Here is a 19,025-nt window from a genome sequence, read left to right as displayed (position 1 = left end):
TTTCATTCACCGATGCTACAGGAAAGCGCGAGCAGAGGGCTAGAATGGCTGCAACTCGCTGGTACCTGCCCCGAAAAATACACTTGACCTAATGGCAGGGCTGGGGGGGAGGGGGGCGGGGGGGAATCCAGGGCAAATTCCAAAGTCAAAACCTCGGAAAGCTACACGCTCAGTCACTCAGCACCCGCCGCTACTAGCGTCCTCCCGCGCGTCACTCTCCAGGCGCTCCGCACCGTCCCCGCCCTGGAAACCGTAACCAGAGGTCCCAACGGGCCGGACCAAGCCGAGGGCGCCCCCTGGCGCCCACGCGCGGACACCGAACTCGGGGAGCGCGGGGGCGGGGCTGACGAGCTAAGAAGGCGGGAGTCTTCTCGCGTGAACTAAAGGCGTCATCGAGGCGACGGACCCGGAAGGAAGTAGCGTGTGGAGGGGCGTGGCGGTTTCTACGGTTGCACGGGGGTTCGGACGAGTACGGAGCGCCTGGAGGGACAGCCTGGTACGCGGCCCCCGCCCCTTAGTGTGCGCACTGGGCCTTTTTGCGGCTCCCGGCCCGAGCTGATCAGCCGTTCTCCCGGGCTCGAACCCCAGCAGCCTCTCTCCCTCTGGAGCTAGAAAGCAACCCCTTTCTGTTTCGTCCCTTCCCCCTGAACCCCAGGGCGCTTGGGACGCGCGACCCTCTCTCGGAAGAGGGCAGGGAAGGGGCGCGATTTGGGAGCGGGGAGGAGGGCATCTGCAGAAAGGACACAGCTGCAGATCGGTAGCTGGAGTCCGCTACGGTAAAATAAGCGCCTTGCAGATGTCTGAGCCCTAGCTATGTTATTCCTGGGAGGCAGAATCCACGCCCTGCACGGGTGGGCCCGGGCACGCCTGTGAACTTTGCTGTCAGTTACCATCGTTTTTCCAGATCCTTCGGTGTTCAGAAAATGAGTCTCTAGATGCCAGCTCTTTCTCATCCTGGTGCCTGGACCCAATTGGACCCAGGAGCCCATCTGCCCACCCTTGGGAACCCTCTTTCTTCTCTAACCGTGGGGCTTGGGGACCTGTCGGGTGCAAAGTGCCAGTCAAGTGTATGGGAGGGAGTGTAGAGCCCTCCCCCCTTTAGATCCAGAGGAATAACTGGGAAGGTGGACGAAAAGCCAGAGAATCCCATCTTGGAATTCTGCTCACATGCTGTGTCTGTCGCTCCAGCATCTGGAAGGACTAAATAATGGTTTCTTTTGAAATGGCAGGCAATTAGGACTGGGAGGCTCTGACCAGAATTACATAGCCACAACTGCCTGTCATTTGACATCCTCTGTAATTTGGGCAACATACTGCAGCTGCCTCTCTTCCCTTTTACTAGCGTGAGTGGCTCCCGTGACAGCACATTCGTGTTCACAGGAAGAGAAGGCTGTGTTCTGAACGCTGCCCAATTGGCACTGGTTCTCTCTTGGGGCCCGGCTGTATCTGGAGCCACTGCCTCTCCAGCGAGGTGGGGAATATAATTCCACAGCTAAGGAAGGAGTGGGAATGTTGCCTGGGAACAGGGATGAAGAGAGTTGTAGATCTAGCCTTGTGTTCATACTACAGCGGGCTGGATAGGAGCCACTTACAGGGAGCCCAGCTTAGTAAGGTGCTCTCTCTGCTTGTCATAGCTTTTCTCCTGCATGTCGGACCACACACATTTTCTTGCATCTTTTTCCCTAGGATAAAGGCTCACTGATGGCTCAGTTGGGAGCAGTTGTGGCTGTGGCTTCCAGTTTCTTTTGTGCGTCTCTTTTCTCAGCTGTGCACAAGATAGAAGAGGGACATATTGGGGTGTATTACAGGTAAGGAAGGGACAGGGAGAAGCTTGCAACTTCCTGTTAAATGACTTTCTTTCCTACTCACTGTCTAGCAGATTCTGTTGAATATCTGTGTACATTGAATAGAGGAATCTTTTAGACTGAGCTGTTGTGTCAGTGACCAGGGGAGGGGGGCATATACACACACGCTTATATACATACATAAATGTAAATATGAAACTTAGTAGTCTCAAGTTGATGCTGTGGACGGTGAATGATAAATGTGTATAGAGGTTTAGAATTAAAATCCACAGGAAACCAGTGCTTGCAGGTTATCTCTGAAACCTCGTTTTCTCATATCCCCCTCCCGGCATCTTGGTGCCACACGGTTACCTCCGATGAGCACCAGTTCTTGATGGCAACTTGAGCTAGCCTCATCTGCCAGTTTGTACCCACTCTTTAAAATTAACGTTTCAGGCAAAATGAGAAATCCTGCAGATTGATACATAACCATTCAGGCAAGCGCTAGGATAGTGGTTCTTACAAGAAAGCTCCATTGGGTAGCTGTTTTATTGCTCTTTTTAAAAAATATAATAATGTATTTTTTTCCTTCATAATATAAAGCAAAGAAGCACTTACAAATCTTGGGTTGCTTTCCTTTCAGTAACCTCCATGACCAGGTTTTTTGCTTTAAGTCTTTATGAACTCCTTCTTATATATGCTCAAGACGCCTATTCCTGGATTGCTGATAGCAAGTTCTAAAAGTCTCCTTGGGATCCACTCTCCCCTTTATTTCTCCCCACCTTCTGCTTATGTGTCACCAAAAAAAGGCTTTTAACTTTGTTACCCTTTATGTACAACTTGGTTATAAAGTAACGCTACCGCCTGAAAAATATTTGTAAATGATTTTTAACAATTTTTTAAACATTTTTATTTATTTTTGAGAGATAGAGACAGAGTATGGTGGGGGGTGTGTGGGGCAGGGGCAGAGAGAGAGAGACACAGAATCCAAAGCAGGCTCCAGGCTCTGAGCTGTCAGCACAGAGCCCGACACGGCTCAAACTCACGAACTGTGACATCATGACCTGAGCCAAAGTCGGATGCTTAACCGACAGAGCCACCCGGGCGCCCCTTGTTTGTAAATGATTTTTAAAGCATTTCTTAAAATTATTCTTTTGATTGTTCATGTCACTGGGATCCAGCATCAGTGCAGTTAATTGATAAATGTGTTACTGGACTTAACTGCCCTCCTGGATTGCCACAAGCTCAACGGATATGACAGAGTTCCTCTTACATTAAGTATTGCCAGGGATTCTGCCATCTTTATTCCACTTGGCCCATGTGCCTATTTTTCTTGCCACAAAAGCATAAATAATGGTTTTATGTTTTACCATCAGACTTCCTAGAATATTAGGGTCGAGTTGAGAGGAAGGGGTCTGTGGACATGGCTGAGGCACGTGGCACTCTATATGAAACGTTTATGGGGCCGGTGTAAATAGTATTGATGTAATAGATACCTCTTGCTAAACTGCCTTTCTCTTCTTCCTCTGCAGAGGCGGTGCCCTACTGACTTCCACCAGTGGCCCTGGTTTCCATCTCATGCTCCCTTTCATCACATCATATAAGTCTGTGCAGGTATACTTGGCTTATGGGGTATGTTTGGACCACTGCAGATTTGGGGTGTTGACAAACGCGTGATTGTAATTGCTTACCATTAGGTCAGTATAATGCCTTTCCAAGGAATCTCATACACACACACACACACACACACACACACAAACATACACACAAACACGTACACACACATATATATGTGTATACATACATACGTACACGTGTATGTATATATATATGCACCTATTTATATACACATATGCATATATGCATGTATATGTGTACATATATATGTATATGTGTATGTATATATATCTAATGGAGAATGAGGCTCCATGAACCATGTACTCTAGAGCTTTATTTCGTTGTTGAAATAGCTGGATGGGGTCATTGCCTTGGCCCAGCAGCCCCAGCTGGGAATTATTTCTTCACTTCAAGGTAAAACCAAAGAAGAATATGTTCTGAATGTATAGAAGGAAAAGTAGGGTGCGTGCATCTGTGTGTTTTAAATCACAGGCTACCAAGATAAATAGAAATAAAACATGGTAAACTTGCTGGTTCTTATTTGAAATTCATAGATGTGAACATAATTTGGTGGGGGGGGCGGGGGGGGAGTTGGACTCAGTGAAGGGAAATGACATCTAAGTAGAAGTAGGATTAGTTATGACAGATCTAAAAGCCTGGCTAAGTTAGACTAGCCATCTTTGAAGTATGTCCAGCTAAGAGGAATAAGATTTAGAGAATGACTTTAAAACTAACCCAGGAAAATGTCCCAGGATACCTCCTCAGCATTCTCCCTGTACATCACTTCTGCTATTTCCTCTGCTCGATGGTTTCTAGAGTGCATTTGTGCACATGACCTCACGAGTCTTACAATAAGGCTGAGAATGGGCTGAGCCAAATAAAGAATCCGCTGTTTCAAGACTGGTAAAGGAAGAGACAGAGATAAACACAGGTCTTAGGACTCCTAATGCAGGGTCTTTTTTACCAAGTCATTACTAAGCTCACCTGTATGGTGATTCACTTACAGTGAAGGGGGGGGTAGGTACCTTTGTTTGGGTGTCACACCCTATAAGTAAGGAGGATTAGGTGAAACATTCATGTTTAACAAGAGCAAAGCTCATCCCAGATAACTTCAAGGACCAGGCCATTTGAGATTCTAAAATGAAGTTACTTTGCTTGTCACTGCCCATTTTACAGCATTTTATGTCTCCTCCATTTCTAGACCACACTGCAGACAGATGAGGTGAAGAACGTGCCTTGCGGGACTAGGTAAGGGCCCCGGGGTAAAGCAGTTACACCTGCAGCAACAGAAGGGCTGTCTGGCTGACTGCAGCAAGAGATAGTGAAAAGGGATGCATTCCTTCTTGGTAGTTTTACCAAGTTCCCCACCTCCTAGCTCCCTAGGCTCCAATTTGACTAGGTGGTGCAGTGCATCGGGGAAAATCATAGGAGGTAGACAGGTTTGGGAGAGCCTGGAATGCTGTGATAAATTTGGACTTTTTCTGTTGCAAGTGAAGATCCACTAAAGGCCTTCAGCAGGCAAATGACCCGATACAAGAAGATAGGTTTCGCATAACCAGCTATGGAGAATGTTTTAAAGGTAGGGGGAGGGGCGCCTGGGTGGCTCAGTCGGTTAAGCGGCCGACTTCGGCTCAGGTCATGATCTTACAGTTCGTGAGTTCAAGGCCCACATCAGGCTCTGTGGTGACAGCTCAGCGCCTGGAGCCTGCTTCGGATTCTGTGTCTCCCTCTCTCTCTGCTCCTCCTCTGCTTGTGCTCTCCCTGTGTCAAAAATAAACAAACATCTAAAATAATAATAAAAAATAAATAAAAAGGTAGGGGGAGACCTCAGGGTCTGGTGATCCAAACAGAACACTGCTCTAGTGGTCTGCTTGGAAAGTAAAGGAGATCTAAACTGGACAGGGTGACAAACACCACCACAAGGAAACATGGGAGCAAATCCAGAATTAGGGCATCTCACGGGATAATGGGCCTGATCTCATCACAAGGAGGAGCTTTGGGTTGAAAAGGAGACTTAAAAGACATAAATGTGATGGATGGTGAGCCTTGATTAGAACCTGGTTCAAAAATACCAGCTATGAAAGACAGAGAAGGCCTGGATTCGTCAGCTCGGGCTGCTATAACACAGCGCCACAGACTGGGTGGAAACTGGTGAAGCCTCTCTTCCTCGTTTGCATGTGGTGGCTTTGCTGTGTGCTCACACGGCCTTTCCTCTGTACATGCAGGGAGAAAATGTTTGGTGGCTGCCTTTTCTCGTTTACCACTCTAATTGGGTGAGCGCCCCACCCCTAAGCCCTCATAACCTTAATTACCACCTGAAAGGCCATCTCTCAATACAGTTACCTGGGGGTTTTGGAGTTTACACTTTAGGCTTTTTGGAGGGCACACACTTCAGTCCGCAGCAGGATCGAGTGAGGAAATTGGAATAAGGACTAGGTATCAGAGGCTGTTAAGGAATTCTTGCTAATTTTCTTAGGTTTGGGGATGGAGTTAGGACTACATAGGAGAATGTCATTACTCCTAGGTGAGTGTTGCTTACTAAAGTATGAAGGGGTAAAGAGTATCATGACTGCAACGTTGAAATGTTCAGCATAAAAAAGATCAATCAATAAGGTAAAATGTTAACAGTTGTTAAGTTTAGTGTTCGTGTATGGCCATTAGTTGTACTATTCTTTTCACCGTTCCTGTATACCCAAAATTGTTTATAAAAACGAATATTTGCAGGGAAAGGGAAGGGCTGAACCAAAGTGAGGGTGGAGACCGTAAGAAATGGTGACCGGAAAATCCCACTGTGACCTTTAAGTTCTGAGAACACCTTGACTTTTCCCTGAAATTGATTGCTTCAGTCAAAAGGCATGGCAGATTCAAAAGATACAAACTATTCTTTTTCTTACTGGTACCCCCAAAAGTTTCATTTTTCTCCATCTGGAGATATTTTTAGGAGGTGTGGTTTCTTGGGAGACTGTGTTCTTGCTCCAAACTTGGAAGATTCCTACTTGGAGATCCCTCCTGCCTTCTGACCTCCCGCGAACTCTTTCCTGCTGAGTCACACTTCTTACGCCATCACCCTGGGACTGCACTATGTTCCAGAGCCTACTGGTGACTTCTCTGTCCCTTCTTCCTCCAACAGTGGTGGTGTAATGATCTACTTTGACAGAATTGAAGTGGTGAACTTCTTGGTCCCAAACGCAGGTACGTTTTTCCAGTTTCCCTTCTCCACCGGCTTACTTTGCCCAGCATGTCCCCCTGCGTGCCCCCCCCCCCCAGGGTCTGCTGCAGCACCTCAGGCAGTGGCGGGGGGGGGGGGCTGCCTTTTCTTACCTTGCAATCCCACCCTCCCTCCCAGTGTATGACATAGTGAAGAACTACACTGCTGACTACGACAAGGCCCTCATCTTCAACAAGATCCACCACGAACTGAACCAGTTCTGCAGCGTGCATACGCTTCAGGAGGTCTACATCGAGCTCTTTGGTAAGGAAGCCTCTTCTGGCCATGGCATGCCTTGGCAGCTGTTCCCCCCACCACCGACTTCCGAGCCACCGTAGGGCAGGATGGGTACGGGTGGACAGGAAGTGCAAGCCCAGTGCTCAGGAACCGGTCTGTGCTGATAGCAGCAGAAGGTCAAGAAGGCAGGTGAAGTTTGGGCACACGGATGACAGTGGACTGGAGGCCTCCTGGTCCACATCAGGGCTGGAATGGCAGTCGTAAAACACCTGCTGTCCCTAAAACACCCTTCTGTAATAAGACAGGGTCAGTTCTCAAGAACCTGAGAGAGTATCCAACCCAGCAGCCTCATTTTCAGATAAGGGTACTGAGTGAGGCCCAAAGAGACAAATGGCAGGGCTGAAGCTAGAACTCTCGCTTCACCTTGCTTCCCACCACACCACGCCGAATGCAGGGAAGCCAGGAAAGGCAAGGAGGACGGCAGGAGTCGCATTTAATTCTGGAAGGGGGACAAGGACCATAGCTACTTAAAGTTCCCAGAGCTTTGTGGTGGTGGGTCTTTTTAACCCTATACCTGTAGGGATGAATAGGAAAATCCTTAAAAGAATCCACGTACTTAAGTGGATACCTTTTGTCCTCTTTGGCCACCAAAATAAACATAGTGTGACTATAGCAGCAAGGGAGGGAAACAGTTCAGTAATCCTTAAAGCTCTTTTGCAAGAAGCGTTCTGGTTCAGCTTGCTGCCGGAAGTGTTCTAGTAGCCGGTGCTGAAAGTAAACGATGGTACAGCTAGTCTTGCTATGAGGACTAGACAGTGATTTTCCCAGGAATCTTCCTGAAAAAGGACCGTGCATGAGGACGTTTCAGAGTAGGCAGGGGAGGAGCGCCTGGTGCTGCCAGAGACCGTGATCAGAGCCCCCCTGCACACGGTGTTCCAGATTTGGGAAATCGTCAGAGTCACTTTCAATTTTTCTGCAGTAGGAAGTGAATCTAAATTCCCTTTAGAGGGTTTGGATTCAGCATGCGTTTACAAAAAATGCAGTAAGTTTGCCTTATTTTCTTTTTTTTACCTCAAACTGATTAGCATTTTATAAAATATCATTACTTTTCTCTAGAGCCACTGTTTTAGAACTTGTGCCATTAAATGAACATTTTAAAGCATTTGAAACAACAAAAGGCAAAGGAGTCTAATTTCCATGAAGAGAAAATGAAAATGTGACATCATTTTGCGTTAGAAAACTTCTTACTGTCAAGGCGCCTGGCTGGCTAAGTCAGTGGAGCAAGTGACTCTTGATCTCAGGGTCATGGGTTCGGGCCCCACATTGGGGGTAGAGATTACTTAAAAATAAAATCTTCAAGATAAAGTAAAAAGAAAGAAAGAAAACTTACTCTCATAGAGATAAACTTAGTAGCTTAGTGAAGCTTCTTTTACAGAGAAGCTCAAAATATATTTGCTTTGAAATGTTTTTCTTTTCCTTTTTATTTTTTTTTAATTTTTTTTAACGTTTATTTATTTTTGAGACAGAGAGAGACAGAGCATGAACAGGGGAGGAGCAGAGAGAGAGGGAGACACAGAATCTGAAACAGGCTCCAGGCTCTGAGCTGTCAGCACAGAGCCCGACGCGGGGCTCGAACTCACGGACCGTGAGATCATGACCTGAGCCGAAGTCGGACACTTAACCGACCAAGCCACCCAGGCGCCCCATGTTTTTCTTTTTAAAGTTAAGTCTTGGGGTGCCTGGGTGGCTCAGTCGCTTGAGCATCTGACTTTTGATTTTGGCTCAGCTCATGATCCCAGGGTTGTAGAATCGAGTCCCACGTCAGGCTCCATGCTTAGATTCTTAAGATTCTCTCTGTCTCCCTCTGCCCCTCTCCCTTGCTCATGCTCTCTCTCTTTCTCAAAAAATTAATCAATTGATTAAAAAAATTAAGTCTTGGGAGATCACTCTCTTGCTTAGAATCTATTTGCATCTGTAAAGGAGAAATTCATGTCTCAAATCCTACTTGTTAGGCATGGAGGTTTTCTCCTGGTTCTGTCCTCTCAGGACTGACAGCCCTGACTCAGCTTCGCGGCCTAATTCTCATCACTGCTTACCCTGCTGCATCCTCTCTGCCCACTTTATAAATTTTTTTATGTTTTATTTTTTATATTTGAGAGAGAGCCAGAGAGCGAGTAGGGGAGGGGCAGAGAGACAGAGACAGAATCTGAAGCAGGCTCCAGGCTCTGAGCTGTCCACACAGAGCCCAATGCAGGGCTTGAACTCACAAACCATGAGATCATGACCTGAGCTGAAGTCGGACCCTTAACCAACTGAGCCACCCAGGCACCCCAGTCTGCCCACTTTATAAAAACATTACCTGGTACTTGCTCAGAAGTTGACCTGATTCAACCTCTTTGTGTAATATAACCTAATCAGAATTTATCTGCAGAACTATAATGTGTAAAAAACTTATTAGTATTGCTTTGATAATAAACCACCTTGCAAAATATTTCTTCCAGATTGTCCTAGAAAGTTACTAGCCCAGGACCACAGGTGTCCACTAATAAATGACAATGTTATTATTAACCTAGGGAGGGCACAGAACATCTCAAATTTGGTTGATCTATCTAAAATAGAAAATATGAAACGTGATGTTTATCTCCATCTGTCAAATTGTTAAACACATATCAGGTCTGAGGTGCTGCCTTTGGGGCATTTCTCCCTCATGCTGACAGGCTCATGAGAGCATATCCAGTCCATAGAAATGTTAAAATTCCTTGCTGACCGATATGACAGTTGAAGAAAGTGCCATTTTAGACCTAAAAATTAAAGCATAGTGACCAAACACGTTTATTAGTTTGACTGCTAACTCGCTTGAGCACATCACTGAACCTCCATGGGCCTCCATTTGGGCATCTGTTAAAGGCAGATGGCAGTGGCTCCTCTTTGGGCACAGGTGACCAAGAACGGCTACTTCAAGCAGGTGACAGCTGACAGTAATAAGAGAGGTGATTCAGTTCCGATGTCCCAGCCAGATTTCGAGGTTTCATGGAGTCTTCTCAGGGCCTTGCAGGGTCTTATAGAAGACCTCAGGAGGTGGTCGGGGGGGGGGGGGGGGGGGGTGGGGGGGTGGAGCGGGGCAGGAAGAGAAGGCCCAGGCCAGAGAGGGCAGCTGTGGCCCCGCACGGTCACAGCCAGAAGGGGCAACCAGTTAGAGCTCTTCCTAAACTTCCTTATGAAACAACTCCCATGTGAATTCTGACAGAGCAATCAGGGCCAAAGCAAACGACACATCAGAGGACTTGGGCTCATTTCCAGAACCGTAAATTTTCATTTTCCCCTTGTGTTATTTGATGGGAGTTCTTAATGGAAATAGTCTTCCCTGGGGCTTTCCTTGACGTCAGAGTCTGTTTTTCTGGTAGAAACTTCTAAAATTACCAGATTTAATGTGCTTGGCTCCCTTCGAAATACCTAACACAGCCACTCCACCTTCCTTCCTCTTGAAAATGGGGGCCCGCCCTCTGTTTCGCTGCTGTTGTCTAGGGGAAGGCTGCTGCCTGACTCAAGAAATGTGCTAGAATTGTTGTTTGTACTTGTTCTTTTGAAAGCTCAGTTTCCTTTTGGGCAAGGTTGATATTTTCAACAGCCTCGGTGATTTTATCTGGAGGCCACAGGAAAAGGACACTCTCCCATCTAGCTTATGTAGAGGGGCCGCAGAGGGATGTCACTTTGAAAGATGGGTGGCGGGGGACGCCTGGGTGGCTTAGTCATTTAAGCATCTGACTTCAGCTCAGGTCATGATCTTCTGGTTCATGAGTTCAAGTTCCATGTCTGGCTCTGTGCTGACAGCTCAGAGTCTGGAGCCTGCTTCAGATTCTGTGTCTCCCTCTCTCTCTGCCCCTCCCCCGCTCAAGCTCTGTCTCTCTCTCAAAAATAAACATTAAAATTTTTTTTAAAAACAAGAAAGACGTGCAGGGTATCTTTAGATTTCTGGGCTCTGCCTTGGAAAGACCTTTGGCCTGTCAGGTGCATTCTTGAGCTGGCGTGTTAGTTTGTACTCTGCCCTCACACTTTCCTCCACCCTGCCTAAAAAACGTAACAACAACGTTTTCGGTCTTTCTTGATTCCAGATCAGATTGATGAAAATCTCAAGCTGGCTTTGCAACAGGACCTGACCTCCATGGCCCCCGGGCTCGTCATCCAAGTAAGCATGGTCACTGTGGGACGCCCCCTGGTAAAGGTGTATCACCCGCTCTTCCAAGGGATGTCCTTCTCGTGCAAGCAGATCAAGGCCTAGTGGCAGCTGCTCGGGTCCCTCACCACCCTCACCTTCCCATCAGGTGCTATTTTTATCCTTCCCCAGGCTGTGCGGGTGACAAAGCCCAATATACCCGAGGCGATCCGCAGAAACTACGAGTTGATGTGAGTATTCCCTCTGCCCAACCTGTACCCCCCACTCTGTCCCACACCCCTCACCTCATCCCATCCCAGAGTTAACCGAAGCCGTGCCACGCGTTTCTTCCCCTCCTTGAGTATTCGGCACAGCCCACTGCACCATAAGATGGGGTGGGTGTGTCGCAACAGTCACCTGGGCTCCAGAGAAGCCCTTTCAAGCAGCGATGCTTTGAAAAGGGCCAGGGGGCATTGTTTGTGCTTCATGGCTCGTGCCAAAGAAGATGGGAGGGAGAGGCGGTTCAGTGGGCAGGCAGGTGCATTTTACCTAAGTAAGTTATGCTTTACTTCTCACAAATGAGTTATTTGGGAGGAGAAAGAGAGCCGCGTTACTGCCTGCAACAGATCTGCTCTTACTTGGGACAGGGAACAGCCTTCCAGGCGAGAGTGAGAAAGCCAGGTTTGCCTCTCCTCAGCAGAAGTTTGGTTCCTCCAGGGGACAGTGAAGTTCCTCGGAAGCGTTTTCAGCAGCCGCCTCACGGCTGCATACTGTTCTTCCCTTCAGGGAAAGCGAGAAGACAAAGCTGCTCATTGCAGCCCAGAAACAGAAGGTGGTGGAGAAGGAAGCTGAGACAGAGCGCAAGAAGGCCCTGATCGGTCTGGATGCGGTTCTGGGATCCCCTCTCAGGGCGGAAGGGCTGGGGAAGGCGGGCAGATGGCGAGGAAGCCTCGGGCGCGGTTAGGTCACACGGTCCTGCAAACCCTGGCCGCGCATAGGAGCGGCACTTGTACTCCCGGAAGCGATGCTGAAATTGTCAGATGGTGGGCAGGGCCGGTGAGCTTTGAGTCTCCCCCTATCTCTGAAATGAAAGGATCCCTTCCTAGTTAATTCTTAATCGATAACAGTAGTAGCTAATACTTCTCAAGCACCTACCATGAGCCGTGCACTTTTCTAAGCACTTACATGTGACTTGTCTCCTCACAAGCACGAAGGGACTAATTAACGTGCCCAGTGTCATATGGCAAGTAAGTGGTGGAAATGGGTTCACCCGCAGAGACCCTGGCCAGAACCCAGCTCCTAACCTCTGCACTAGATCATCAACGACTACTGACTGCTTCCCAGAGTCAAGTGGCAGGAAGAACCTTTTTAGGCACTACCGTATTCCTTAAAATACTCTTTTGGGAGAAACACCCCTGTGACTTAGGAGAGAGGTTGGGACTCATTCCTCGCTTTCGTGGGAGGGCCCAGGTCTCCCGGCTGACTGTCTCGTGCCGATGTCGGGGTACTGCACTCATGGGTGCAGTCCACACGTGCCCGCCGTGGTCACCCTCTGGGGCCCTCCCTCTGAACACATCCACATCCCCGCATCAGGGACTCTGATCACAGGAAGGGTGGGATTTAGTCTAGCCTGTGAGATATCCATAGTGCTCTAAGCCTTTTCTCAATATCGTCACTACAGAGGCAGAAAAAGTGGCTCAGGTGGCAGAAATCACCTATGGGCAGAAGGTGATGGAGAAGGAGACCGAGAAAAAGATTTCGGAAATTGAAGGTGAGCAAAGCTGAAATGAGTGCCTGAGTTTTCCTCACACCCCACTGTGTGGCTGGGTGGGGGTAGGGTCGGGAGAGCCCTTTCCTTGGCTCTTTAACCTTTGTTCTAAGATGTCCTGATTCCTCTGTGCTTTGACTCAAGTTTGGGGGAGATTTGGGCCAGGCTGGCATACGTTTTCCACTTCAGAGAGCGTTCATTCATTCAACAAATGTCCATGTAGTGCTGTTAGGTGCTCTCGGGTGAGGAGTAAGAAAAAGGGAAATTGTGTAAATCCCTGCTGTCTGGCAAGGGTCTCAGTGGCAGTGAACTCAGAGGCTAGGCAGAACAGCCCCTCCTTGTGCCGTGCCTACCCCCCACAGCTGTGGCTTCTAAGTCTGTTCTCAGTATCCCTATGGTAGATACTGAGGCAGGTCTGAAAAAGACACCTTTTTGGTACCAACAACACTGGAGCTGGAGAAAAGTGTTTTCTTGACTGGCTTTTCTGAATATTATTCACCTTCAGTTCCCTGCCCCTAAGCCCTCAGCTCATCCCCACCACCTGCCCTTTCCTTCACGTGGTGCCTTATATCAAGCAAATTCTAGGACAAAAATAGGACCTCGAGGCCCAGCTTCGAAATGCCATGTCAACTTGTACTCACCATGGGGCTCTCAGGCTTTGCAGGGGCCCAGTGAGGAGCCAGCTGGGATTTTACAGGCCAGCAGTTCCTTGTTAGGGAGCTCTCTGCAAAACAACGCATTTTTATTCCTTATAAAAACATGTCATCAGGTGCTAAGACCACTTGAGTGGGCCCCATGCAGCCAGCGCCCCTGCCAGACTGCGCGCTCTTTCCGCCCAGGGCCGTGCTGGGGGTGTGCAGTAAGAACCCACCCACAGGCTGACCTTTCTTCCAGACTTTTTGCTACAGATATTACACGAGGCTGGCCGCATTCCCAAGGCAAGGGAGCAAGCATCAAAAGTTTTGCATCAGCTTGACAGAAAGCTGGTCTCAGCAGATTAAGGAAGTGTTTTGCTTGCATGGTGGAAGTTTAAGTAGGTCTTCATCCAAACAGGTGTTAGTCTGGACCATGGCATGGACTTCTCTTGTTGGGAGTTGTGCCAGCTTAACCAGTGTTAACTAGAATCTTTTTGAAATGGTCAGTGGAAATAAAAGAGAAATGAAGGTGGAGAGGGACCGAGCTGTTTCATGTTCGTGGCATCCAGGTTTAGGGGGAGCCACTTCTGGCTGTCTTTAGAGCCTTCTTTGGGCTCCTCGCGCTCTTGCTGTGCAGCACAAGAGGGGTGAAGTGGCGCCCCACCCCTGTCTTCCCAGACGCGGAGCGACAAGGACTCAGCCTGTGGACACAGGAAGTGTCCCTTGGCAGCACTTTTCCCGAGACTGCCTTCGTAAGTGTCGCTGGGCATAGCAACAGACGTGCTCAGAGTTGGTCCCCACTACCCGGAGATGCCTTCAGAGCATTTTTCACCCATGGTTGATTTTCACAACGACTTGTGAAGTAGGAAAAAATGCCTCTTTCCACCATTTCACGGAACAGGAAACCAAACCACAGAGAGAAAAGAGCAGTCTCCCAAGGTCACAGAGGCAACCAGGGGAACGTCACAGGGCCCAGGGTTCTGGTAACGTCTACACTGCAGTTCACTGCGTTCTTGCCCTCAGATGCTGCCTTTCTGGCCCGGGAGAAGGCAAAGGCTGATGCCGAGTGCTACACCGCTATGAAAATCGCTGAAGCAAACAAGGTAAAGCCCAATGCACCTGGTGACGAGAGGGTATATTTGGCTTTGGGCTGATGTGGTTTGAGAGCTCGTGATGTTGGATGGCCACTGCCACCAAAGCCCCTCCTAGCCAGACGTGCTGGCTGCCGTGCTGTGTGGGCCTGGTGCTCCCCTGTTCCTTAGCCGTGCCTCAATAGAAGCTCAGTTGTCGTGCTAAACCCAGAAACTCCCTAAAACTCCCTTGCAGCTCTGACCTTGGAAATCAGTACCCGTTACTAACAGAACAGTGAGACCAGGAAGGGGTAGGGAAGGCACATTTCTTCGACAAAGACCCTCTCCTTGTGAAAAGTGAAGGGTGCCACCCAGAGTTTTCTCGAATCTGCCTCCACATAGCCGCCTTTCCTTTTTTCTTACAGCTGAAGCTGACCCCTGAGTATTTGCAGCTGATGAAGTACAAAGCCATTGCTTCCAACAGCAAGATTTACTTTGGCAAAGACATCCCGAACATGTTCATGGACTCCGCAGGCGGTCTGGGCAAGCAGTTCGAGGGGCTAGCTGACAAGCTGAGTTTCGATGATGACCCCTTGGAAGCAGACCCTGAGGAGAATTGAAATTTTTGTATACGACCTCAAATGACACTTAAAAGAGATCTTTATTTTTGAATGATGAACCAGGATGCTCCTCCCTCCCACATTACCTGCCTTGACTCTCTCCCACATTCAGTGGTGAAAAAAAAGAAGAAATGGATTTAAATAGATCCCCTCCCTGGGAAGGACGGGAAGGGGTTGATGATTTGGGGTTTTATTCAGGTAAGTGGGTCAGATGACTTCTGTTAAGACTGGGAAACCATGGCTTTGACCTTTGCCCTCTAGACACTAATTTTAGCCCTTTGAAGCAGATTTAAGGAGGGACTCAGTCATTACAGAGTGGGAGAAACATAGGGTGTTGCCTCCAGGTGATCTGATTTCCCTTATTTGGGAAAACGGGGTCCAGTTTTCTCGCCCCTGCCTCCAAGGTGGGAGACACCTGGGGGTGAGGTCCAGCAGCTGAGCAAATGTGTGCTTTTGAGTTTGCCAGCAGAGCTGTGGGGGGACAGCTGCAGGGGATGTTGGGCTTTGCTGGCATTTCTCTCGGGGCGTCTGTGAGTCACGTTGGCACGCTTTTCCGGAGTCCTCTTAAGGAAGAACCTGAGCTGTCGGCTCTGCAGACCTTTCTGTCCACTGCCCTCCTTGCCCCAAGGCTCAAAGAGCGGTGGTTTCCAACTACATTCCAGAGTCAGGCTTTGGGCACCACCACACGCTTCTTTTTAAAACTTTTCACGTGTTCTGTGATTTGGTTTTTTCCTCTCACGTCTGTTCATTGATTCCACTCGGCATCAGGAAGACAGGAACAAACAACCCAAGTGTCTTAATAGCTGCTGACGTGGGGTCGTCATCTCTCTCAGCCACCGTGGCACCTGCTTGGCAAACTGCGTATGTTCCTTGAGATCACGTGTCTTTTCTATTGTGGGGATTCTACCTTGAAGAGCTCCTGTGGGGGAGGAGGACGGTCCCCTGGAAGATCTCCTAGTCATAATGCTTCTAGCTTGTGCTGGCATTAGTCTGATGCAGCGATAAAAAGGGAGCCCATTCTCTAAGTAGCACGTGTTTTTAAATCTAGGTCACTGACAGCCACACAGGGGTCAGACTGAGTGCTAAATCTCCAGAGACAGTGATGGGGGTACATGCCCGAGGCCCTGCCCCGGCCCCTGGGTTGGAAGGGCTGCATCAAAATCTGTTCAAATGTTTGAGTTTGGTTTTAGTTTTGTTTTTGTTTTTCCATTTCTAAGTAGGAAAAATTTGAGTCACTCTGGGAGATTTGAGATGGAGGAGAACAAACATGAAAGAAAGGTTTTCTTCTATCCTGAAACGGGGGGTGGGGTGGCGTTCAGCTTATGTAGCCCACGAGTCGTGCACCAGATTGTTAGGTTGTCTCGAGTTAACTTGCAAACACGTTGGTATTCTCCATGACAAGCTCTGGTTGAGGATTCAGCCTTGCTATTAGCCTCCCCCCCTCCCCCCGCCACCAAAGAAACTACCACTGTACCCCCTCAGCGATACTATGAATGATACTTTCTGGCACGGATCCCCACTTCATTTTTTATCCCATGCCCAGACCTGGTTTATCGAACGGCCCCAAAATTCAGGCCAGCTTGCTCCCAAGTAGCACTAGGCTTGTCTAGGGTCCTGGGAACAATCAGCCTGCTTAGGTAGAAACAAAATGTGAACTCCTCTGAAATGCTGCCCTTCTCTGTTCTTATCTCTGGGACTTAGAATTTTCAAACCACCGGTCCTGGTCACACTTTGTGCAAGCAACCACATGTTTGTGGGAATGATGGGTTTTAACGTGCTCACAGGCACTTGCAGAAGACAGACAGTCTCCCGAGGCCAACAGGGTAACCGTCATTAAGATATACTCACCCTCCTCCATTTCGGTGCCATTGATCCCTTGTTAGGAGCAGCAGGACACATGACATCCAGCATCCCCAGTTTTCATATTTGTCAGCTCCCCCTACCCTGAGACTTGCCGCCTCGGCCTCAGAAAACGCTACCTTAACAGAACCCAAGGCAAGGATGTCTCAGCCTCTGAACAGTACGTTTGCTCAGGTTCTTAACTTGAAAATCTCCCTAATACCAACATTCTGTGATAGTTTGTCCCTTGCACTAGATACACTTTAACCACAACAGAGCCTCAGTAAAGTCTGCTGCACCTGCCCCCCTCACTGCTAATGTTGCTTCCTCTTTAACCACAAAGTATAAATGTTGCAGTAGCCCTCGGTTCAAATTCAACGGTTATCTATAACCTGCCTAAATGGTGAAATCATGGAGGTCAGCGGTTTCCTCAGCATGGGACTAACCAGTCTGTCTGTGCGACTTTGTTTCTTTAACACTCACTAGAAAATCCGATCTTAAAACATTTGAGTTCTAAACATGTAAAATGTGACAGCCTACAATTTTGTAGGCAGCAAAGTCATGGCTGCTATTTATAAATGGAACTTCTATCAAAATAAGTAACTGTTTATAAAATTCAGTTTTTGTAGGATTTTCCAAGGAAAAGTCACCTTGGCTGAATGTTTCTCACTAAACTTTACAGAAGTGGTTCATATTCGGTACTGTTTTTAATCACTTTTTTAATATAAGGACAGAATATTTGCAAGGAAGCCAAAGTTTGTTAATAATTTTTATAAGACTAAAATAACATAAATCTGAAGGTAACTGTGGTCATATTCAGTTGAAGGAGGAAAAAAATTGACAAATGTAGCACTATATTGATCCAAAAAAAGTTGTTTTATACATGATCTGTTGTAATTTCTATGGGTATGTGTATCTTTCAGCATTGATAACTTTGCCATTTACAGAGAGTAAGTAGTGAAAGTAAGATCACCGTATTTACTGACTTCTCTAAGTTTGATTGAAGATAAACCTCCCTCAGTTGAAAATAAACCTGTATCTTGGCTAGTGGCTGCTCTGTGTCCATGAACTTAACCTCTACTTTAGTGCTCAGTAGGATTCTAGCCACGGTTGCTATTGCTTCCTTAGAAAAGAGTTAATAGCCAATCAGTTTGTGTTTGTATTTCCATTTCTGTGTAAGCTGGTAATTGAATAGTCAAACAAACTCTACTTTGAAAGAGCCCCAACAGTTTAATGACCCCCTTTGTAAATGAGAAATGATTCTTGTTATATTAATAACTCTATAAATTATATGCTGGATTAATTGCCTTAGGTTGATAGCTGGAGGAATTGTTTTAGACAACACTAAAGGTGTGAATTTATATCTGAGTTTTATTTTCAGTCTTGCTAAATAAAACAAGTCTTTGTATTTACTTTTTATTTTTTTTAACGTTTATTCATTTTTGAGAGAGACAGAGCACAAGCAGAGGAGGGGAAGAAGAGAGGGAGACACAGAATCCGAGGCAGGCTCCAGGCTCTGAGCTGTCAGCACAGAGCCCGACGTGGGGCTCAAACCCACAGTGAGATCATGACCTGAGCTGAAGTCAGACGCTTAACTGACTGAGCCACCCAGGTGCCCCTGTATTTACTTCTTTGTTAAAGTGAAATTCAGCAATAGCTCATGTTAGGATAGGTGATATAAAGAAATAAAACTAGTGGGGCACCTGCGTGGCTCAATAGGTTGAGAATCTGAGTCTTGATTTTGGCTCAGGTCATGACCCCAGATTCATGATGGGATCAAGGCCCTTCTGGCTCTGCTGAGCATGGAGCCTGCTTAGGATTCATATTCTCTCTCTCTCTCTCTCTCTCTCTCTTTCTGTCTCTCCCTCCCTCCCTCCCCCCACCCCCTCACTTGTACGTGCTTTCTCTCTCTCAAAAGTAAACTTTAAAAAATATATATATACATAAATATATTCAGACGAATACCCCCATCATCAATGTAGAAACAGTAAACAACTAATCTGTAAACTTGGCATGATTCTGGGTAGGTGCTGTAGAGGTTGCTGATTTTAAAGAATCCATAGCGGCTGCACTTCCCCAAAGGGAAGAGATACC

General features: G+C 47.5%; 1 protein-coding gene and 1 long non-coding RNA gene across 3 annotated transcripts; one reads left to right on the top strand and one right to left on the bottom strand.

Annotated features, from left to right (window-relative positions):
* Positions 1 to 340: 340 nt before the first annotated feature.
* On the top strand, positions 341 to 18,343 carry ERLIN2 (ER lipid raft associated 2). Of its 2 annotated transcripts, none has more exons than XM_027070349.2 (12): positions 341 to 496; positions 1,687 to 1,808; positions 3,317 to 3,398; positions 4,603 to 4,649; positions 6,532 to 6,593; positions 6,748 to 6,873; positions 10,959 to 11,032; positions 11,192 to 11,250; positions 11,786 to 11,877; positions 12,681 to 12,770; positions 14,426 to 14,505; positions 14,898 to 18,343. In XM_027070349.2, the coding sequence occupies exons 2-12, from the start codon at positions 1,702 to 1,704 to the stop codon at positions 15,090 to 15,092; spliced, it is 1,014 nt and encodes a 337-aa protein (XP_026926150.1). In that variant the 5' UTR covers positions 341 to 496; positions 1,687 to 1,701; the 3' UTR covers positions 15,093 to 18,343. The 2 variants fall into 2 exon arrangements, with proteins under 2 accessions (XP_026926150.1, XP_014931574.1); XM_015076088.3 differs by lacking the exon at positions 341 to 496 and adding an exon at positions 511 to 776.
* On the bottom strand, positions 9,655 to 19,007 carry LOC113602664 (uncharacterized). The gene is made up of 4 exons (XR_003424133.2): positions 18,928 to 19,007; positions 13,409 to 13,487; positions 11,638 to 12,080; positions 9,655 to 9,818 (listed from the first exon to the last, which is right to left on the bottom strand). It is a non-coding gene; the product is annotated as an uncharacterized LOC113602664 (long non-coding RNA).
* Positions 19,008 to 19,025: the final 18 nt, after the last annotated feature.

Source organism: Acinonyx jubatus, chromosome B1 (assembly GCF_027475565.1).
Source record: "Acinonyx jubatus isolate Ajub_Pintada_27869175 chromosome B1, VMU_Ajub_asm_v1.0, whole genome shotgun sequence".
Lineage (NCBI taxonomy): Eukaryota > Metazoa > Chordata > Mammalia > Carnivora > Felidae > Acinonyx > Acinonyx jubatus.
The sequence above is the reverse complement of the archived record's forward strand: the minus strand, read 5'-3'. Positions and strand labels throughout refer to the sequence as shown.